Here is a 14,343-nt window from a genome sequence, read left to right as displayed (position 1 = left end):
GGTCATCTAAAAACTCTGTGGTACTTTGTCACTAGATATATGACCATCAACACACATCTAGTGACAAAAAACCGCGGATACTTTTTAGATGACCCAATATCTCAAAATTGAACTTAAGAAGGTCTTAAATATAAGATCTGACTGAATATACCAGCCTAAGAATTGAAAACTGATAATAGTACACTAATTTTATGATTTAGTTTAGTAGACGTATTTATGCATTTAGAACTCAATAATTACTCAATTTTTCTTTAAAATTGTGATCTCAGTATTATTGTCAAAGTTTGATTATCAACAGAGATGATAATTGCAGAGAAAAAAAATTGTAATTTTTCAGCAATATATAAGATATTATAGCTTTACAAGTATGCATATTTATTTATGGAGCATTTATGTAATAAAAGATCATAAATTCATTAATGTATTAGCCAAATATTTATGTTAATTATAGCAAATTTATATTAATTGTCGATAATGTCAGCGTTCTTCAATTGCCTCCTGACTCTTGAGATCCTTCTTATTGGAGCACCGAAAATTTGCCCAGGGTTGACGGTCTTTAATAGTATCTCGTCAGTGGCCAAATTTAATCCGAAGGGTGCATTCGTTTACGCAACGGTTAGCGCAGAGAGTATCATTTAATCCTTTTTTAACACTCAGTGAACAAGAATAAAGTACTTCTGCGCTAATCGCTGCATAAATGAATGCAGGGAAAAGTTCGTTCGCGTCACATGCTCCAACATGCTTCTGTTATAGCTTCTACCAGAGAAAAACCTGAGAAAAGACATGACGGCCCAAAATCTATAACCGCAAAATGCTGCCGCGCATTACTGTCCTCTGACAAAGTGGATGTAAACTACATAACAACGTTCACTTAGGCCGGAATCAAATTACGCATTAAAGAATGAGATTGAAGATTGAAAGATTAAAGTTTGACCAATCAGAATAAAAGGAGCCAAAATTTTTTTGTCCTTATTGGTGAAATTTCAATCTTTAATCTTCAAACTCAATCTTCAATGCATAGTCTGATTCCGGCTCCTGCACACTGAACTCTTGCCGCGCGACAAAATGAGACGCGGTAACCAATGAACATGTTAGGAGCAATAAGCTTATTGGTTACCGTATCACATTTTGCCACGCGGCAAGCGTTTCCGCGTCCAGTGTGCAGGAACCATTAGGATACATCGTATATTTTTCAAGGCTGGAGATGATAAATCGATATTTGGTTCATATAATCGTACTACGTGTAGAGTAAGCCTACTGTATCTATCTAGTATACTGTGGCCAGGGCAATCACTTGTTCCGTGAACCCTGAACCGGAACCCGGAAAACAGCCTTTGCAGTTTGCGACACGTTGGTATCGCATGTTCTTATGTTCTGTCTTGATTTTACTACTGGTTATCTGTAAATTAATTATGGAAAACAAGGAGCGTACTTTTATCATGGTTAAACCAGACGGTGTGCAGCGTGGTCTTGTCGGCAAGATTATTCAACGATTTGAGCAGAAGGGTTTCAAATTAGTGACTATAAAGATGTTATGGGTAAGTGTTGGTACTTGTATAATTGTATAATTTCATTATGCTTGTTCTAACTTCACACGGTTCGAAAATTCACAGTTTCTAGAATTCGTGTGAATATGCCAATTTTTTGGCAAATCTCGATAAACTTATCGAACTTTTGAAAATATATTGGCTACCTATATTGGATTTAGAATAAAAATTACTAGTTTTACTTCTTATTTCGATATTCTATTAATCTATTGTATACCAATTATTCAAAGTATTTTAGAAGAAAATATGGCGATTGGTATTCAAATATTATATTAAATTTATGGATATATAAATTATTACAAGCAAAAATACCTTTAACGAAAACGTTTAATACTAATGTAGAATATCGATAAGTGTAACAATTCTAATCAATAAGTGTAGCGACCTTGAAGGTCAAGAGTAAAGTAGTTTCAAATATGTTTATAAAAAATCGATGTAAAAAAATGCATAATATATTTTGTATTATTGTAAGTATAAAAAATGATATATAAAAAAAAATAAATGTTAATGAAAGTTAAGCTGAAATAAATCATTCAATTATATTTTGAAATCAGATTTTCTGAAAGATTTTCTGATCAGATTAATTTTCTGCTTTAATTTTTAATTGAATTTTTTAAGTTTTATGGTTTTATTAGGTGTTGGAATTAATTCGTAGCGTTTTACAAGTGATGGGAAGTACTTTCATTAATGTATTTTTTAATGCTCATGTGAAATAAATAACATTCTTTCATTAAAAACGCTACGAATTAATTCCAACACCTAATAATTTTTTTAAGTTACATGTATGATCATCAATGAAGGATGTAACTGATTGGAAGAATGCAATATGGTGTAAAAAATATTTTTAAGCTGAGAATTTGTTGTACAATCATATGCTTGCAAGCATAATAAATAACATGATAAGAAAATGTAAATATGAATTTTTTATAGGAAATATAGTTTTTAATTATTTTTAAAGCAGATTGAATCTTTAATATCCTTGATTAAAAAAGATATCTATATTTCTCTAATTTCTATACTATAGGTCTGTTTTCTATTACTGCACTTTCTGAACTAATACACGCAGCGCAATAAGTTGAAGTGAAACATATGTTTGCATCAGTTCAGAGTACAGCAATAAAAAACAAATCTCATATCTTTGTGTTACAGCCTTCTGAAGATCTCTTGAAGAAACATTATGCAGATCTGGCATCAAGACCCTTCTTCCCAGGTTTGGTCACATATATGAGCTCAGGACCAGTTGTGCCAATGGTGATTTTCTTATAAGATATAAAATAATATATATAAATAATAAAATAAGAATAAAATAATATATATAAATAAAATAATAAATATTGATATTGTATAACAATAAATTTTAATTTATATCAATAATATCAATTCAAAACCAAATATCAATAATATGCAATTGAACAACTTAATTTACATTAATATATGTGTTTATAAAATTTCTATTTTAGGTCTGGGAAGGCTTGAATGTTGTAAAGACTGGTCGTGTAATGTTGGGTGAGACAAATCCTAAGGATTCTGCACCAGGTACAATTCGTGGTGATTTTTGCGTACAAGTCGGACGCAATATTATTCATGGTTCTGATTCTGTTGAGTCTGCCAAAAAGGAAATTGAGCTCTGGTTTGGCGAGAAAGAAGTGATTGACTGGACGCACGCATCTAAAGAATGGATTTACGAATAAGAATTTCGTTTTTTTTTTTTGACGGAAACATTTTCTCAGAGGTTTTTCTATAGTATCTCTACAAGCATTTTCTTGAAGAGAATCTGCTGAAGTCTACTGTTAGTATGTAAACGGACTGAACTTTTTAGCAAGGCTGAGATTCGAGAAAAACATTTGATATTTGTGAGTAAATAAAAAATTGCTAAATTTTATCAAGGTTTTTTGAAATATAAACTTAGGGTTGTAAGAAATATATGAGTTCCCAAAATAACTCTTATTGAAATTCAGATATAAACACTATTGTAATAAGATCTGAAAGAAAAAAATATCTTTATCAGAATTAAAAGGTTAATTAATTCAAAGATGTCAGAGGGCATCTACGAGTTATCGTCATGTTGTAATTGATAAGTATTTCATGAATCTTGTTCAATTTATCAGGACGAAAAGCATAGCATCAGCTATATGCTCTTCGTCCTGATGAAATAAATAGCAAGATCACGAAACATTGGCATTAGCAATAGATCACGATATAATGATAAAGCTAAGATCGTCTACACACATTCAAATATACTTATCAAGTATGCCTGTGCAAAATAATTACATTACCCATTTATATGCAAATCTATGGAGGGATTCACTATCCTTATGGAGAAATAGTACGCTTCTATTCTGTGGATGTAGTACAGACACGAATATCCACTTCGATGATACGATTTTATCGATAGTGTCAGAAAATGATGTAGTCACGTAGTTCTCAAACCGTAGCCGAAAATGGATGTACTGGCGATAGCGTACGGGCGATTTCGACGGTAAAGGTTTAAATACAATAGGCACAGGCAACAGAGAATAACGAGCCATCCAATCAGAACTCTGGGATATAATATTGAATTTACACACCAGAGCTCTGATTGGACGGCTCGTTATTCCCTGTTGCCTGTGCCTATGTGTTTAAACCTTAATAGGAAAGAGGCCGGCATAGCTTTTTTCAAGTCTCAGGCCGGAATCAGATCACGCATTGAAAAATGAAATTAAAGTTTGACCAATCAGAACAAAAGAAGCCAAAATTTCTTTGTTTTCATTGGTGAAATTTCAATCTTTGATCTTTAATCTTAATCTTCAATGCATAGTCTAATTCCGACCTAAGGGTCGGTTTCACTAACGCCGATTAAGCTTAATCGTGATCAACCACAATTGGTCGATTCTACTAAACAGCAAACGTATGATTGGTTTGTCAACAGCCGATTAAGTTGACGTTGGTGAAACTAGGCATTGAAAATTGAGATTGAAGATAGAAATTTAACCAATGAGGACAAAAGAATTTTAAGGGGTTTCTAGAGCCTTTTTTGTAAGGATAAAAATTTGCCCAGGGTCGATGGTCTTTAATAGTATCTCATCGGTGCTTATACTGTGGTATGCCTATTGCCTATTGGTACATTTAATATTAATTGACGACTATTTCATTGTATAAATCGTCATGACTGCTTCAGTTAGCACCAATCCGTCTACGTTATTACCTTTGGGTAAATGAATTTGTTCATATTCTAATTTAATTCTAATTTTGCCAATAATGTTTTGCTTGATATTTGTATCCAATGCGAATAATTATATTATTACTTTTAGAATTAGTTGACAAGTGTATCGGTTCTCGAATACACATTATTATGAAAAATGACAAGGAGATTGTAGGAACTTTGCAAGGTTTTGATGATTTTGTCAACATGTTACTGGAAGATGTAACAGAAAGTGAGGCAACCCCGGAAGGTCGCAGAGTTACAAAGTTGGATCAGATTCTTCTCAATGGCAGCAATATTACTATGGTCATTATCGATAATATCTATGATACTCAATGCTGATTCTACAATGGTAGATCTAAATTAATGAAGTAAAAATCAGAGCATAAGTAAGTCGAATGTAATGGAAGAGTAACAGAAATATAAACGAAACTTCTGGAAGCGAAAATTAAAACATCAAAATGTAAAAGAGTCGTAAATGCTTCTTTTACAATTTCATTGTTCAATTTTCACCTTCTAGAAGTTTTGTTTACATTTCTGTTACTCTCCCATTACATCGGATTTACACTCGGATTTTTATTTTCATCAGGATAGCCAACTTCTATGACACAATATTGATAAAATCATCTCATCCTTGTTGTTTATCAAATGTTAATTAAGGATAAACGAAAGACCCGTGAATATTGCGAGCGTTAAATTGAACGCATCATAAGATTACTGATTTTCTTGAGACCAAATTCAACTTTATTCCTTCCCATTAATTAAGCTAAACGATTAAGCAATTAACTTGTAAACGTGAAAAATCTTAGTCACCCACCACAGTCTATTTAAGTTAAGACTTAATATTTCTGACTGCCAACTCATTGTAGAATCAGCTTGAAGGTGCCTCCAGATGAATGACCAATATATAAGTCAATTTTACACACATTCGTTAAATATTGGTTATTTAATATATATAGATAATTATGTATGTCATATATATGTATGATATTTGCTAATGTTGGCATATGTTGGCCATATCGCACTTGGAGGTACCTTAATAATTATGAGAAACAACACTTCTAATAGAATAATAAATCATAATTTTTGACATGATTAAAATGGAAAGTAAAACTCAAATTTTTTTAATTTGTTTATTTTGCTGCAGTTAGTGCCTGGTGGTGAGATGCCGGATACATAATACTTTTAAGCCATCATCCTGAACGCATCAGATTTATTTCTATCTTGATAAGATTGTGATGAAGCATTAACCTCATTACTTATCGCAAGTAAGATACGTTATAAGCTTAAACTTAATTGATCAAATAAATGTTAACTATGGATTACAAAAGATCAAGTTTACTGATTATTTCATGGAGCGAGGGTCTATCTGCGATATTCTGGGACCATGCCGCTCTGAATAATTCTTTGTATCTTCCATCGAACTCGTCATCAAGATCTTCATATTCAGGACGTGTTCCTTTTACAGAAATATATATGACGGTATGCACATGTAATCCATAGAAAGGTACTTCTCGAGAGAGCATTTGCCAGGCCACGATTCCTAAGGAATATATATCGGTAGCGAACGTAGGTATATCTCCTCGAAGCACTTCTGGTGCTGCATAGCCTGGTGTACCCTGATAAAGAAATGAGGTTTTAGGAAAGAAAACTGAATAGCAAAATTTTTTTCACTTGCATTAAATTAGATTAGTGCATATTTAAAGCTGTTATATAAATTGGTAAAGTTAAAGTAAATGTAGAAGTATATAAACATTAAACATTAAACATTAATTGATATGATATTGTCTCGATACTTAACAGAATACTTATACATGTTATATTATTTCATTGATAAAGTTGATTACATTATGCCATTGCATTTAGATACTTGTATAAAGAAGCCTCTTATATGCACTCATCTAATGTATACTAATTCAGTGCAGTATGATAGAATTCATCAAAAATAAAAATCTCGCCATTACATATGAACACATGTCTAATGAGTATATATGTATGGATATATGAAAAATGTTACAAAAATCATATTGTGTCTGTAATTCTATTAGAAAATTCATTAATGTATTTTGAGTGAAGATTCAATGAGTCGCATATATGCGTGCATACTCGCGGCCTAATTGAAACGTGCGGTTCATCGACTAGTATAGAACTACCGAAGTCGGTGAGCTTAGCTTGACCGTTAGCTGCCATTAAAATATTGGTTGCTTTAACATCTGCATGTATTACACCAGCATCATGGCAAAATTGAAGCGCACTAGCGATATCTTTCCAGATTGAGACACGCTTCTCTTTCGACAGTGCCGATTCCTGCAGTCTGTCCTTCAATGACGTGCCGCATAGTTCCATTGTTATCAATGATAAGCTATTGCCTTGTTCTATTCTCAATATTTTCACAATATTGGTGTGTCGCAGGATAGTCGCATGTCTCTCCGAATTTATTACTTCATCATCATTTTGTTTGCGTGGAATTATCTTGGCTGCCATTTGGTTTCCTGAGAAACGTAACAATAGTAAATTGTATTTATGGATTTCTTTTCATTTCTCATGCACATGCAATTACCTCAAATTTGACAATAATATAATTTATTAAGAAAAATTACAGTAAAGCACCTTTGTAAAGTACCTTATAGACGGTACCGAAAGCACCCGCTCCGAGCACAGAACGATGTTTCCTCGACAGACCGTTCCTGAGTAGTTCGACTCTATTAGGAGTATCGATATTGAACGGTGACAACTTTTCATCTTCCATCTTTTTTTCGTGAATGTTATCTGGAGTTTTTGGACTTGGACATATTCTAATAAATTATTATTCGTTTGTAGACTTTAGTTTAAATAACAAAAATTCTGATTATTCTCACCTAACGTTTAACATAGCACTTTCTAGTGGCCGAGGTGATAGATGCTTTAGCGTAGACACGAATCTTCGTGGTGAAGCCATTTAGGTAACGATTACGAGATTATTTACGATATAAATGATTTTTTAATGATAGAAAGAAGAAAACGTTGAATTCTTTCAACATCATTCGTATATAGAAAATGATGAAATTATTTACATCATGTATGTAGGAAAACATAGGACTTAAAAGTCCATTCTTTGTATACAAACACATCGAATATAGCGGGAAATACTTTAGAGCTCTTTTTCTAGACGTTTCTTTTTTTTCCTAGTGAACAAATTCTCATATATCTCAATATTTTAGAATATAAAATTATTGGTATAATTTTATGTATTACTAAATATTTTGAAAAATAAAAATTATAATGCGATGCTCATTTGATGTATACACGCATCTTTGCATTCTCGCTTTTTTCTTTGAAGAATATAAATTTTTTTTCAAACTGTACGGTCAATTTTAAATACAAACTTTACAAAAATAAATGTAAGTACGTGTTTACTTTATAATTATAACGATTTTTTTCTACTTTATGTGCAAATATCTTAATTTAAAAGAAAATATTTGCAGGATAAGGTACCTTTTAACTTGTAGTGTAAAATTCTATAAATTTAGAAATAAATATCTTCAAAACGGTGCAAAAAGTCAATGAAATTTTTTCTAAATATTATTGATATGATTAACTTTTTTTTTTATTACATCTATATATATATTATAGACGTGTCTTATGTTTCATCAAACGCTTAATCTCCTTCGGTGCATGTACCGCACTCAATATTAATTTTTAAAGTGTATGTATTCTACATTCTATAAATATCGATTAGAGTTAGAGGACTTTTCTTATTTTTAAACGTATGTGTCTTGCTTTTCTGCATTGTTTGATTTGAAACCTTATTCGTTTCATTTAAACAATTAGATAAATTGTTAATATCTAAAAAATAAAAAAGGGCTATTTATTACATTTTTTGTTTGCTTAAATTGAAAAACTTGATCGATAGACTAAAAAAATGTTGGTATGTGAGGGCAGAAATAGTTGTAAACGTGATAAATTTCATATTTTTATTAATAAAATAAAGCGATTTTTTTACATTTAACATTACGTAATAATTAATAATATAATGATATTATAATTGTTAGTCGTTTACACCACTTTGAATAATTCAAGTCATTAAAAGAAACATCTTTGAAACTTTGATTCAATAAAGAAAATTGTGTCTGTAGCTGTTTTAAATTTTAAATTATAAACCGTTAAATTTTAAAATCACTTGAATTGTTATTTAGAAATCTATATCTGTGTTACGAGATATTCATCACTCCACGTTTTTGTTCAACAAGATAAAATTCCCTTCCAGGGTTATTCAGATTCTCACCCAAGTGGAATTTCACTCCCAGATATTATTTTATTCTTGTTCACTGAATGTTAAATAAGCATAAAATAATATATATGTCCTGATTCTGTAACTTATAACAACAGTTTGGTATTGATACGTTGTCGCTATGTAATTTTTTACTGTTTATAATACCTACAATGACAATAATATGATACTGACAATTGTTAAGAATTACAGAATTAGGATACTGGATGGGAATCTGAACATGATTTTGGAAGGAATTTCACATGTTTTTTTAACAAGGTAAGATCTAAGAGATCTCCCAGGAGCTTATCTTGTTGAACAAAAAATATCTGGAATCCTTTTCCAAGGCTATGTTCAGATTCCCACTCAAGTATCATTTTATTCTTGTGTTCACCGATTGTTTAATAAAGATAGCAAGATACTTGGGAGGCACTTGGATGAGAATCTGAACAGAGCCGGGAAAGGGGAATCGTATCTTGTTAAACAAAAACGTGGAATGACAACGGCGTAACACATACCTATACGAATTTCTAAATAATAAGTCTTCAAGGTTTAATGGTTGTATGAAATTTAAAATCGATCTACAAAACGTATATATACTATATGCGCAGAATAAGTATATAATTATATAATATAACATTTACATACTGCGCATGTTCTACATACTTTTGAACTAATCAAAGAAACACTAAACCACCTAATCTATTGGAATCTCTTTCCTGAGAGAGATATTCTGCGTGAGAAATGTTATTCTGCGCATCCACTTCACATAGGCAACACTTTTATAGGAAGGAAGGAAGGAACTGGGGAGTTAGCGGTCTGATAATAGAAATAGTAATAAAAGTGGAACAAACGGAATAAACATCTTGGAATTATACTATATATACTGTTTTATTAATGAATATACATGTACATATGTTTTCATGAATATACACATATGTACATATATATTTACGAAAGAAAGAAAAGAAGAACGATCTGTGAAAACGTTATTTCTTGAAAATTATGATTAATCCAACATTATTCTCTCTCGTAACATTTCCATTTGGTTATCCTTACGCATGTGCCATTATATAAACTCTTGATAATGAGCATTGCATCATCAAGAGCAAACGTTAGGCTCTTAGAGGCATCAATTTTTCGCTTAATTTAAAAAACGCAAAGATGTCATTATACAATATATAGGTAATTAAAACATTTCGAAATACAGTCAGGTTATTTACATTTAAATTTTACGCTAAAAAAATAATTGAAATGTATAAGCAGAATGTAATTATAATTATCAACAAAAATAAAAATATTTATGTTTATGTTAAATATTTTTTAAATATTTATATTAAAAATATTTATAAAATATTTATATGCATTCCAAGCATCATGAAAATTATGGAAAAAAATTCCGCAATAAATAAAACTAAAAAATTAGTGCAAACGATGTCTAATGTTGAAAAGTCTTTCTGTATTATACTAGAGAGAAATCTAAGAGAATATGAGGGCCTTTTTTCTGTAACTGCGAAATGCTCCCGCGCGCTATTGCTCTCTAAAGAAGTGGATGTAAATTACAAAACAATATCCATTTTTTTACGGTGCTCCTGATGAAAATAAATCGCTGAAATCATTGAAATTTCTATTAATTTCATACATTTTATTTCAACAATTTATTTCCATAGTTTATATCCATTTCTTCAGAGGGCAGTAATGCGCGGGGACAATTTGCGATTACAGAAAAAAAGCCCTCATGTCCTCTTAAATTTCTTTTTGGTTATACGTATATATAATACACTCGTCAACAAAATTATCGCATAGATAAATGTATATAAAAATTTCACATAAATTCAGGTAAACATAATTCCGCGAAGAATGGTCGCATTTTTTTTTCCTTAAGGGTAAAGTCTGAATTTTACAAAGCTTTTAATAGATTTTGATCCATTAAATCCTATCCTTATCTCTACCTAATGTTTTTTTCAAAAATAAGGACGTGTTTTATCTTAAGAAAAATTGTAGTTCATAGTTTGGCACTCTACGGGATGGAATACATTTTTTTCGCAAATACTATGATAACCTTCGTAAAATATAGACTTTTCTTTTACAAATTATAAAAAAACATTAAGCTTTGTATGATTTTTGTTTAGGAGATACAATGTATCAAATTCATCTTTACATTTTATTCAATTACCGCTAGCATTACCCGATACGCACCACGAAGAAGATTTTGCGCATCGTGTGTGTGCGCGCGCGCGCGTGTGTGTGTGTGTGTGTGTGTGTATGTATATGGAGAGGAAGGAAGGCATGTGAGGGTATGTTTGCTCTTTAAAATTGTGCATTTACATCTTGTCTTCGGATAATTTTTTGTAAATGCGTACACGCATTGATGCAAGCTCTAATTGAAAAAAAGAGGAACCGTCAATAAATCAGCAGCAACTAGAAGCAGCATTGCATCGAATATGATAAGAGGCTAATTCTTCAGGCTTCAATTAGTGCTTGGATCAATATGCATGTACATTTACAAGAGGTCATCCGAAGACGAGGCGAAAATACACAATTTTAAAGAGCAAACATACCCCCACATGCCTCCACCTCCCCCCACACACCGCACGTACGCGCGCACGCGCGTAATATGCAAAATCCGATCACAACCTCTCCGTCGTGCGCATTGGATAATGCTGATGCTGGCGACAATTGAGTAAAATGCATAAGTAAGTTTGATACACTGTATCTTCTAAAAAAAAATTGTATAGCTTAATTTTTTTTAATTTGTAAGAGAAAAGTCCATATTTTACGACAGTTATCACGAAATTTGTGAAAAAAAATTTACTTCATCCTGTAGAGTGCGTCAAACTACACAAATTTCTTAAGATCAAACACATCCTTATTTTTGAAGACATTAGAATAGAGGTAAGGATAGATTCAAAATCCATTAAAAGCTTCGTAAAATACAGACTTTATCCTTGAGAATGAAAAAAAATTTTTAAATGCAACTATTAGGTGTTGGAATTAATTCGTAGCGTTTTACAAGTGATGGGAAGTACTTTCATTAATGTATTTTTTAATGCTCATGTGAAATAAATAACATTCTTTCATTAAAAACGCTACGAATTAATTCCAACACCTAATATTTTTCATGCAACTTTTTCATGAAATTACGCTTATTTGAATTTTATGTAAAATTTTATAAATTTACCTATGTGATAATTTTGTCAACGAGTGTATACACATACATACATATATATATATATATATATATATATATATATGTCATATCTTTATTTGTATTATATATACCGGGTGTTTCAGATCACCCGTACACCTCTTTCATTTTCGCAGGATAAGATCCAATCGTAAGTGTTCAGACAAAAGTTGTGGAATTTCAAAAGATCTATTTATTAATCTTATTAGACCTTAGGTGACATTGTCAAGGTCAAGTCAAAATCATGAATTTTTTAAATGGAACTCTCCATTTTTCATTGCATATTCTTATAGCTTATAGCTTATCTTGAGAGCTTTTCAAAACACTATAATAAAGTTATTTTTCATTGAGTACTTTTCGCGTTATAGGGCTCGAAAATTACAGTACCGCAGACATTAGCATTAAGTCGTGATCAGACTATGCATTGGAAATTGAAATTAAAATTGAAGATTGCTCGATTTTGATGACTATGAATTATAATCCAATAACAATTAAGATTGAGATTAGTAAGAATATTGGATACCTAAAATCACACATAACAAAAATTATTGAATACGCATTTAATTGCACTCATATGTTTTAATTGTGCTGTGTTTGTACTTATTATAATTTTTTATAACTTATTATTTTGTACACACATACATTTGGTAAGGTTAGTCATGATGACTTAAATACTGGAAGCTTGGATTGAGATTGAGATTGAAGATTGGAAAAATAGAGCCCTATATTTCAATCTGCAATCTCAATCTCAATCTCCAATACATAGTCTGATCACGGCTTTACGCAAGGTGTCCGATCGACGGCTCTTGTGAATGTTGTTCAGGATCATGTCCTGAATAATATTTGTCAAGATCGAAGTCATTAAAGATTGTATCTCTTATTTTCATTTTTACATAAAAATGAATTCTTAGTGCAAAAATGAAAATAAGAGATACAACCTCCAATGATGAATGACAAATGTTAATGTGCTGTAACTTTCGAGCTCTATAATTCGAAAATGAAAAATAACTTCATTATAATGTTTTGAAAAGCTCTTGAAAGCGGCTATTAGTTACTGGAATAAAAAGTTGAGTGTTTTATTAAAGAAAATCGACGTGACCTTGGCGACGCCACCTAAGGTCAAACTAATAAGATCTGTAAATAGATCTTTTTAAACTCCACAACTTTTGTCTGAACACTTTTACGGTTGGATCCTTATCCTGCGAAGATGAAAGGATGTACGGATCTAAAACACCCGGTGTATATATGACATTGCTTTCAGCTACCTACCAATGGACTCTATTAATGAACGTCACATATTCCAATTTGATAAAAGTAATAGAACTCTGTATTTACGAATTAGTAGATAAGGATCTTTGAGAGATGTGAGATAAGTAATGATAGATAATTTTGGAAGTACATGAATTGAGAGAGAAAGAGACGGAGGGGGAAAGAAGGGAGAAGGGGGAGGGAGAGATGTGGTATTGGATAATCTATTAAGGCACAGTCTAACCAGGTAGAGGAGCTTCTTCGTAAAAATCCAGCTCGTCCTCGACATCGTGTTCGGATCCTTTACTATCGAGAGCACGTAGCTCCGCAGTGGTGAAGAAATAGCTCATCTGAGCGCGCAACGGTATCATCAGAATAAGGAAGAAGGGTAGGGCCAAGGCGGCTCTGGTACTTTTGACAATCCACAATACAGTTAAGCACAAGATTTGTATGAGGGTGAAAATATGCATTTTATAGGTTTGCACACGGCGTACGTAATTTGCTGTACCATGGTGCTTGACTGGCATGAAAAACAGTTTGACGCGGTCAAATAGCTGCACGCCATTCATTGATGAGATCCCCATATAGAGGAACACACCAAGAAGAACGGACATCGGTACCCGCCGTAACAATGGTGCCATCAGCACACTCACGCCTATAAGTATCGCGACCAGGAGAGCGCTCACTCTTTGCTCCTTTACTTCAACAATATGCGGCTTGTCACCAGGCGCGTGAGTGCGTGACATCACGGTTAGGGCGGATACATGGGTGAGGGAGCGCACCGACGCAGCGCAGCACCAAGGTGCACCCATCAATCCACATCCTATATTCATCAAGCATACTACCACGATGTCCATATGATAGCCATTGCCTTTTCGCAGTTTTCGCTCCTTTTTATCGATAATCAATCTGCAAAACGAACGATTAATCA

At 32.3% G+C, this 14,343-nt stretch overlaps 4 protein-coding genes across 13 annotated transcripts in view; 2 read left to right on the top strand and 2 right to left on the bottom strand.

Moving 5' to 3' along the window:
* Positions 1 to 1,177: 1,177 nt before the first annotated feature.
* On the top strand, positions 1,178 to 3,429 carry awd (nucleoside diphosphate kinase). The gene is made up of 3 exons (XM_011053791.2): positions 1,178 to 1,538; positions 2,697 to 2,798; positions 3,008 to 3,429. Exons 1-3 carry the CDS (start codon positions 1,362 to 1,364, stop codon positions 3,236 to 3,238), a joined length of 510 nt encoding a protein of 169 aa, XP_011052093.1. The 5' UTR covers positions 1,178 to 1,361; the 3' UTR covers positions 3,239 to 3,429.
* A 1,017-nt stretch (positions 3,430 to 4,446) lies between these two features.
* On the top strand, positions 4,447 to 6,058 carry LOC105144724 (U6 snRNA-associated Sm-like protein LSm5). Its single transcript, XM_011053793.2, has 3 exons — positions 4,447 to 4,737; positions 4,838 to 5,034; positions 5,876 to 6,058. Exons 1-3 carry the CDS (start codon positions 4,692 to 4,694, stop codon positions 5,906 to 5,908), a joined length of 276 nt encoding a protein of 91 aa, XP_011052095.1. The 5' UTR covers positions 4,447 to 4,691; the 3' UTR covers positions 5,909 to 6,058.
* On the bottom strand, positions 6,051 to 7,688 carry Mos (proto-oncogene serine/threonine-protein kinase mos). The gene is made up of 4 exons (XM_087415452.1): positions 7,587 to 7,688; positions 7,339 to 7,523; positions 6,835 to 7,220; positions 6,051 to 6,347 (listed from the first exon to the last, which is right to left on the bottom strand). The coding sequence occupies exons 1-4, from the start codon at positions 7,664 to 7,666 to the stop codon at positions 6,051 to 6,053; spliced, it is 948 nt and encodes a 315-aa protein (XP_087271578.1). The 5' UTR covers positions 7,667 to 7,688.
* Positions 7,689 to 8,667: 979 nt separating this feature from the next.
* Positions 8,668 to 14,343, bottom strand: part of Ae2 (anion exchange protein Ae2) — a 55,680-nt gene continuing 50,004 nt past the window's right edge. For all 10 annotated transcript variants that reach the window (XM_087415437.1, XM_011053799.2, XM_011053797.2 and 7 more), the window contains one exon: positions 8,668 to 14,321. In XM_087415437.1, the coding sequence (XP_087271563.1) occupies positions 13,652 to 14,321 (670 nt within the window). In that variant the 3' untranslated portion in view covers positions 8,668 to 13,651. The remainder of the gene's footprint in view (positions 14,322 to 14,343) is intronic.

The sequence above is a fragment of the Acromyrmex echinatior genome, chromosome 18, assembly GCF_024713525.1.
Source record: "Acromyrmex echinatior isolate Ae372 chromosome 18, ASM2471352v2, whole genome shotgun sequence".
NCBI lineage: Eukaryota > Metazoa > Arthropoda > Insecta > Hymenoptera > Formicidae > Acromyrmex > Acromyrmex echinatior.
This window is presented reverse-complemented; position numbering and strand designations above follow the sequence as displayed.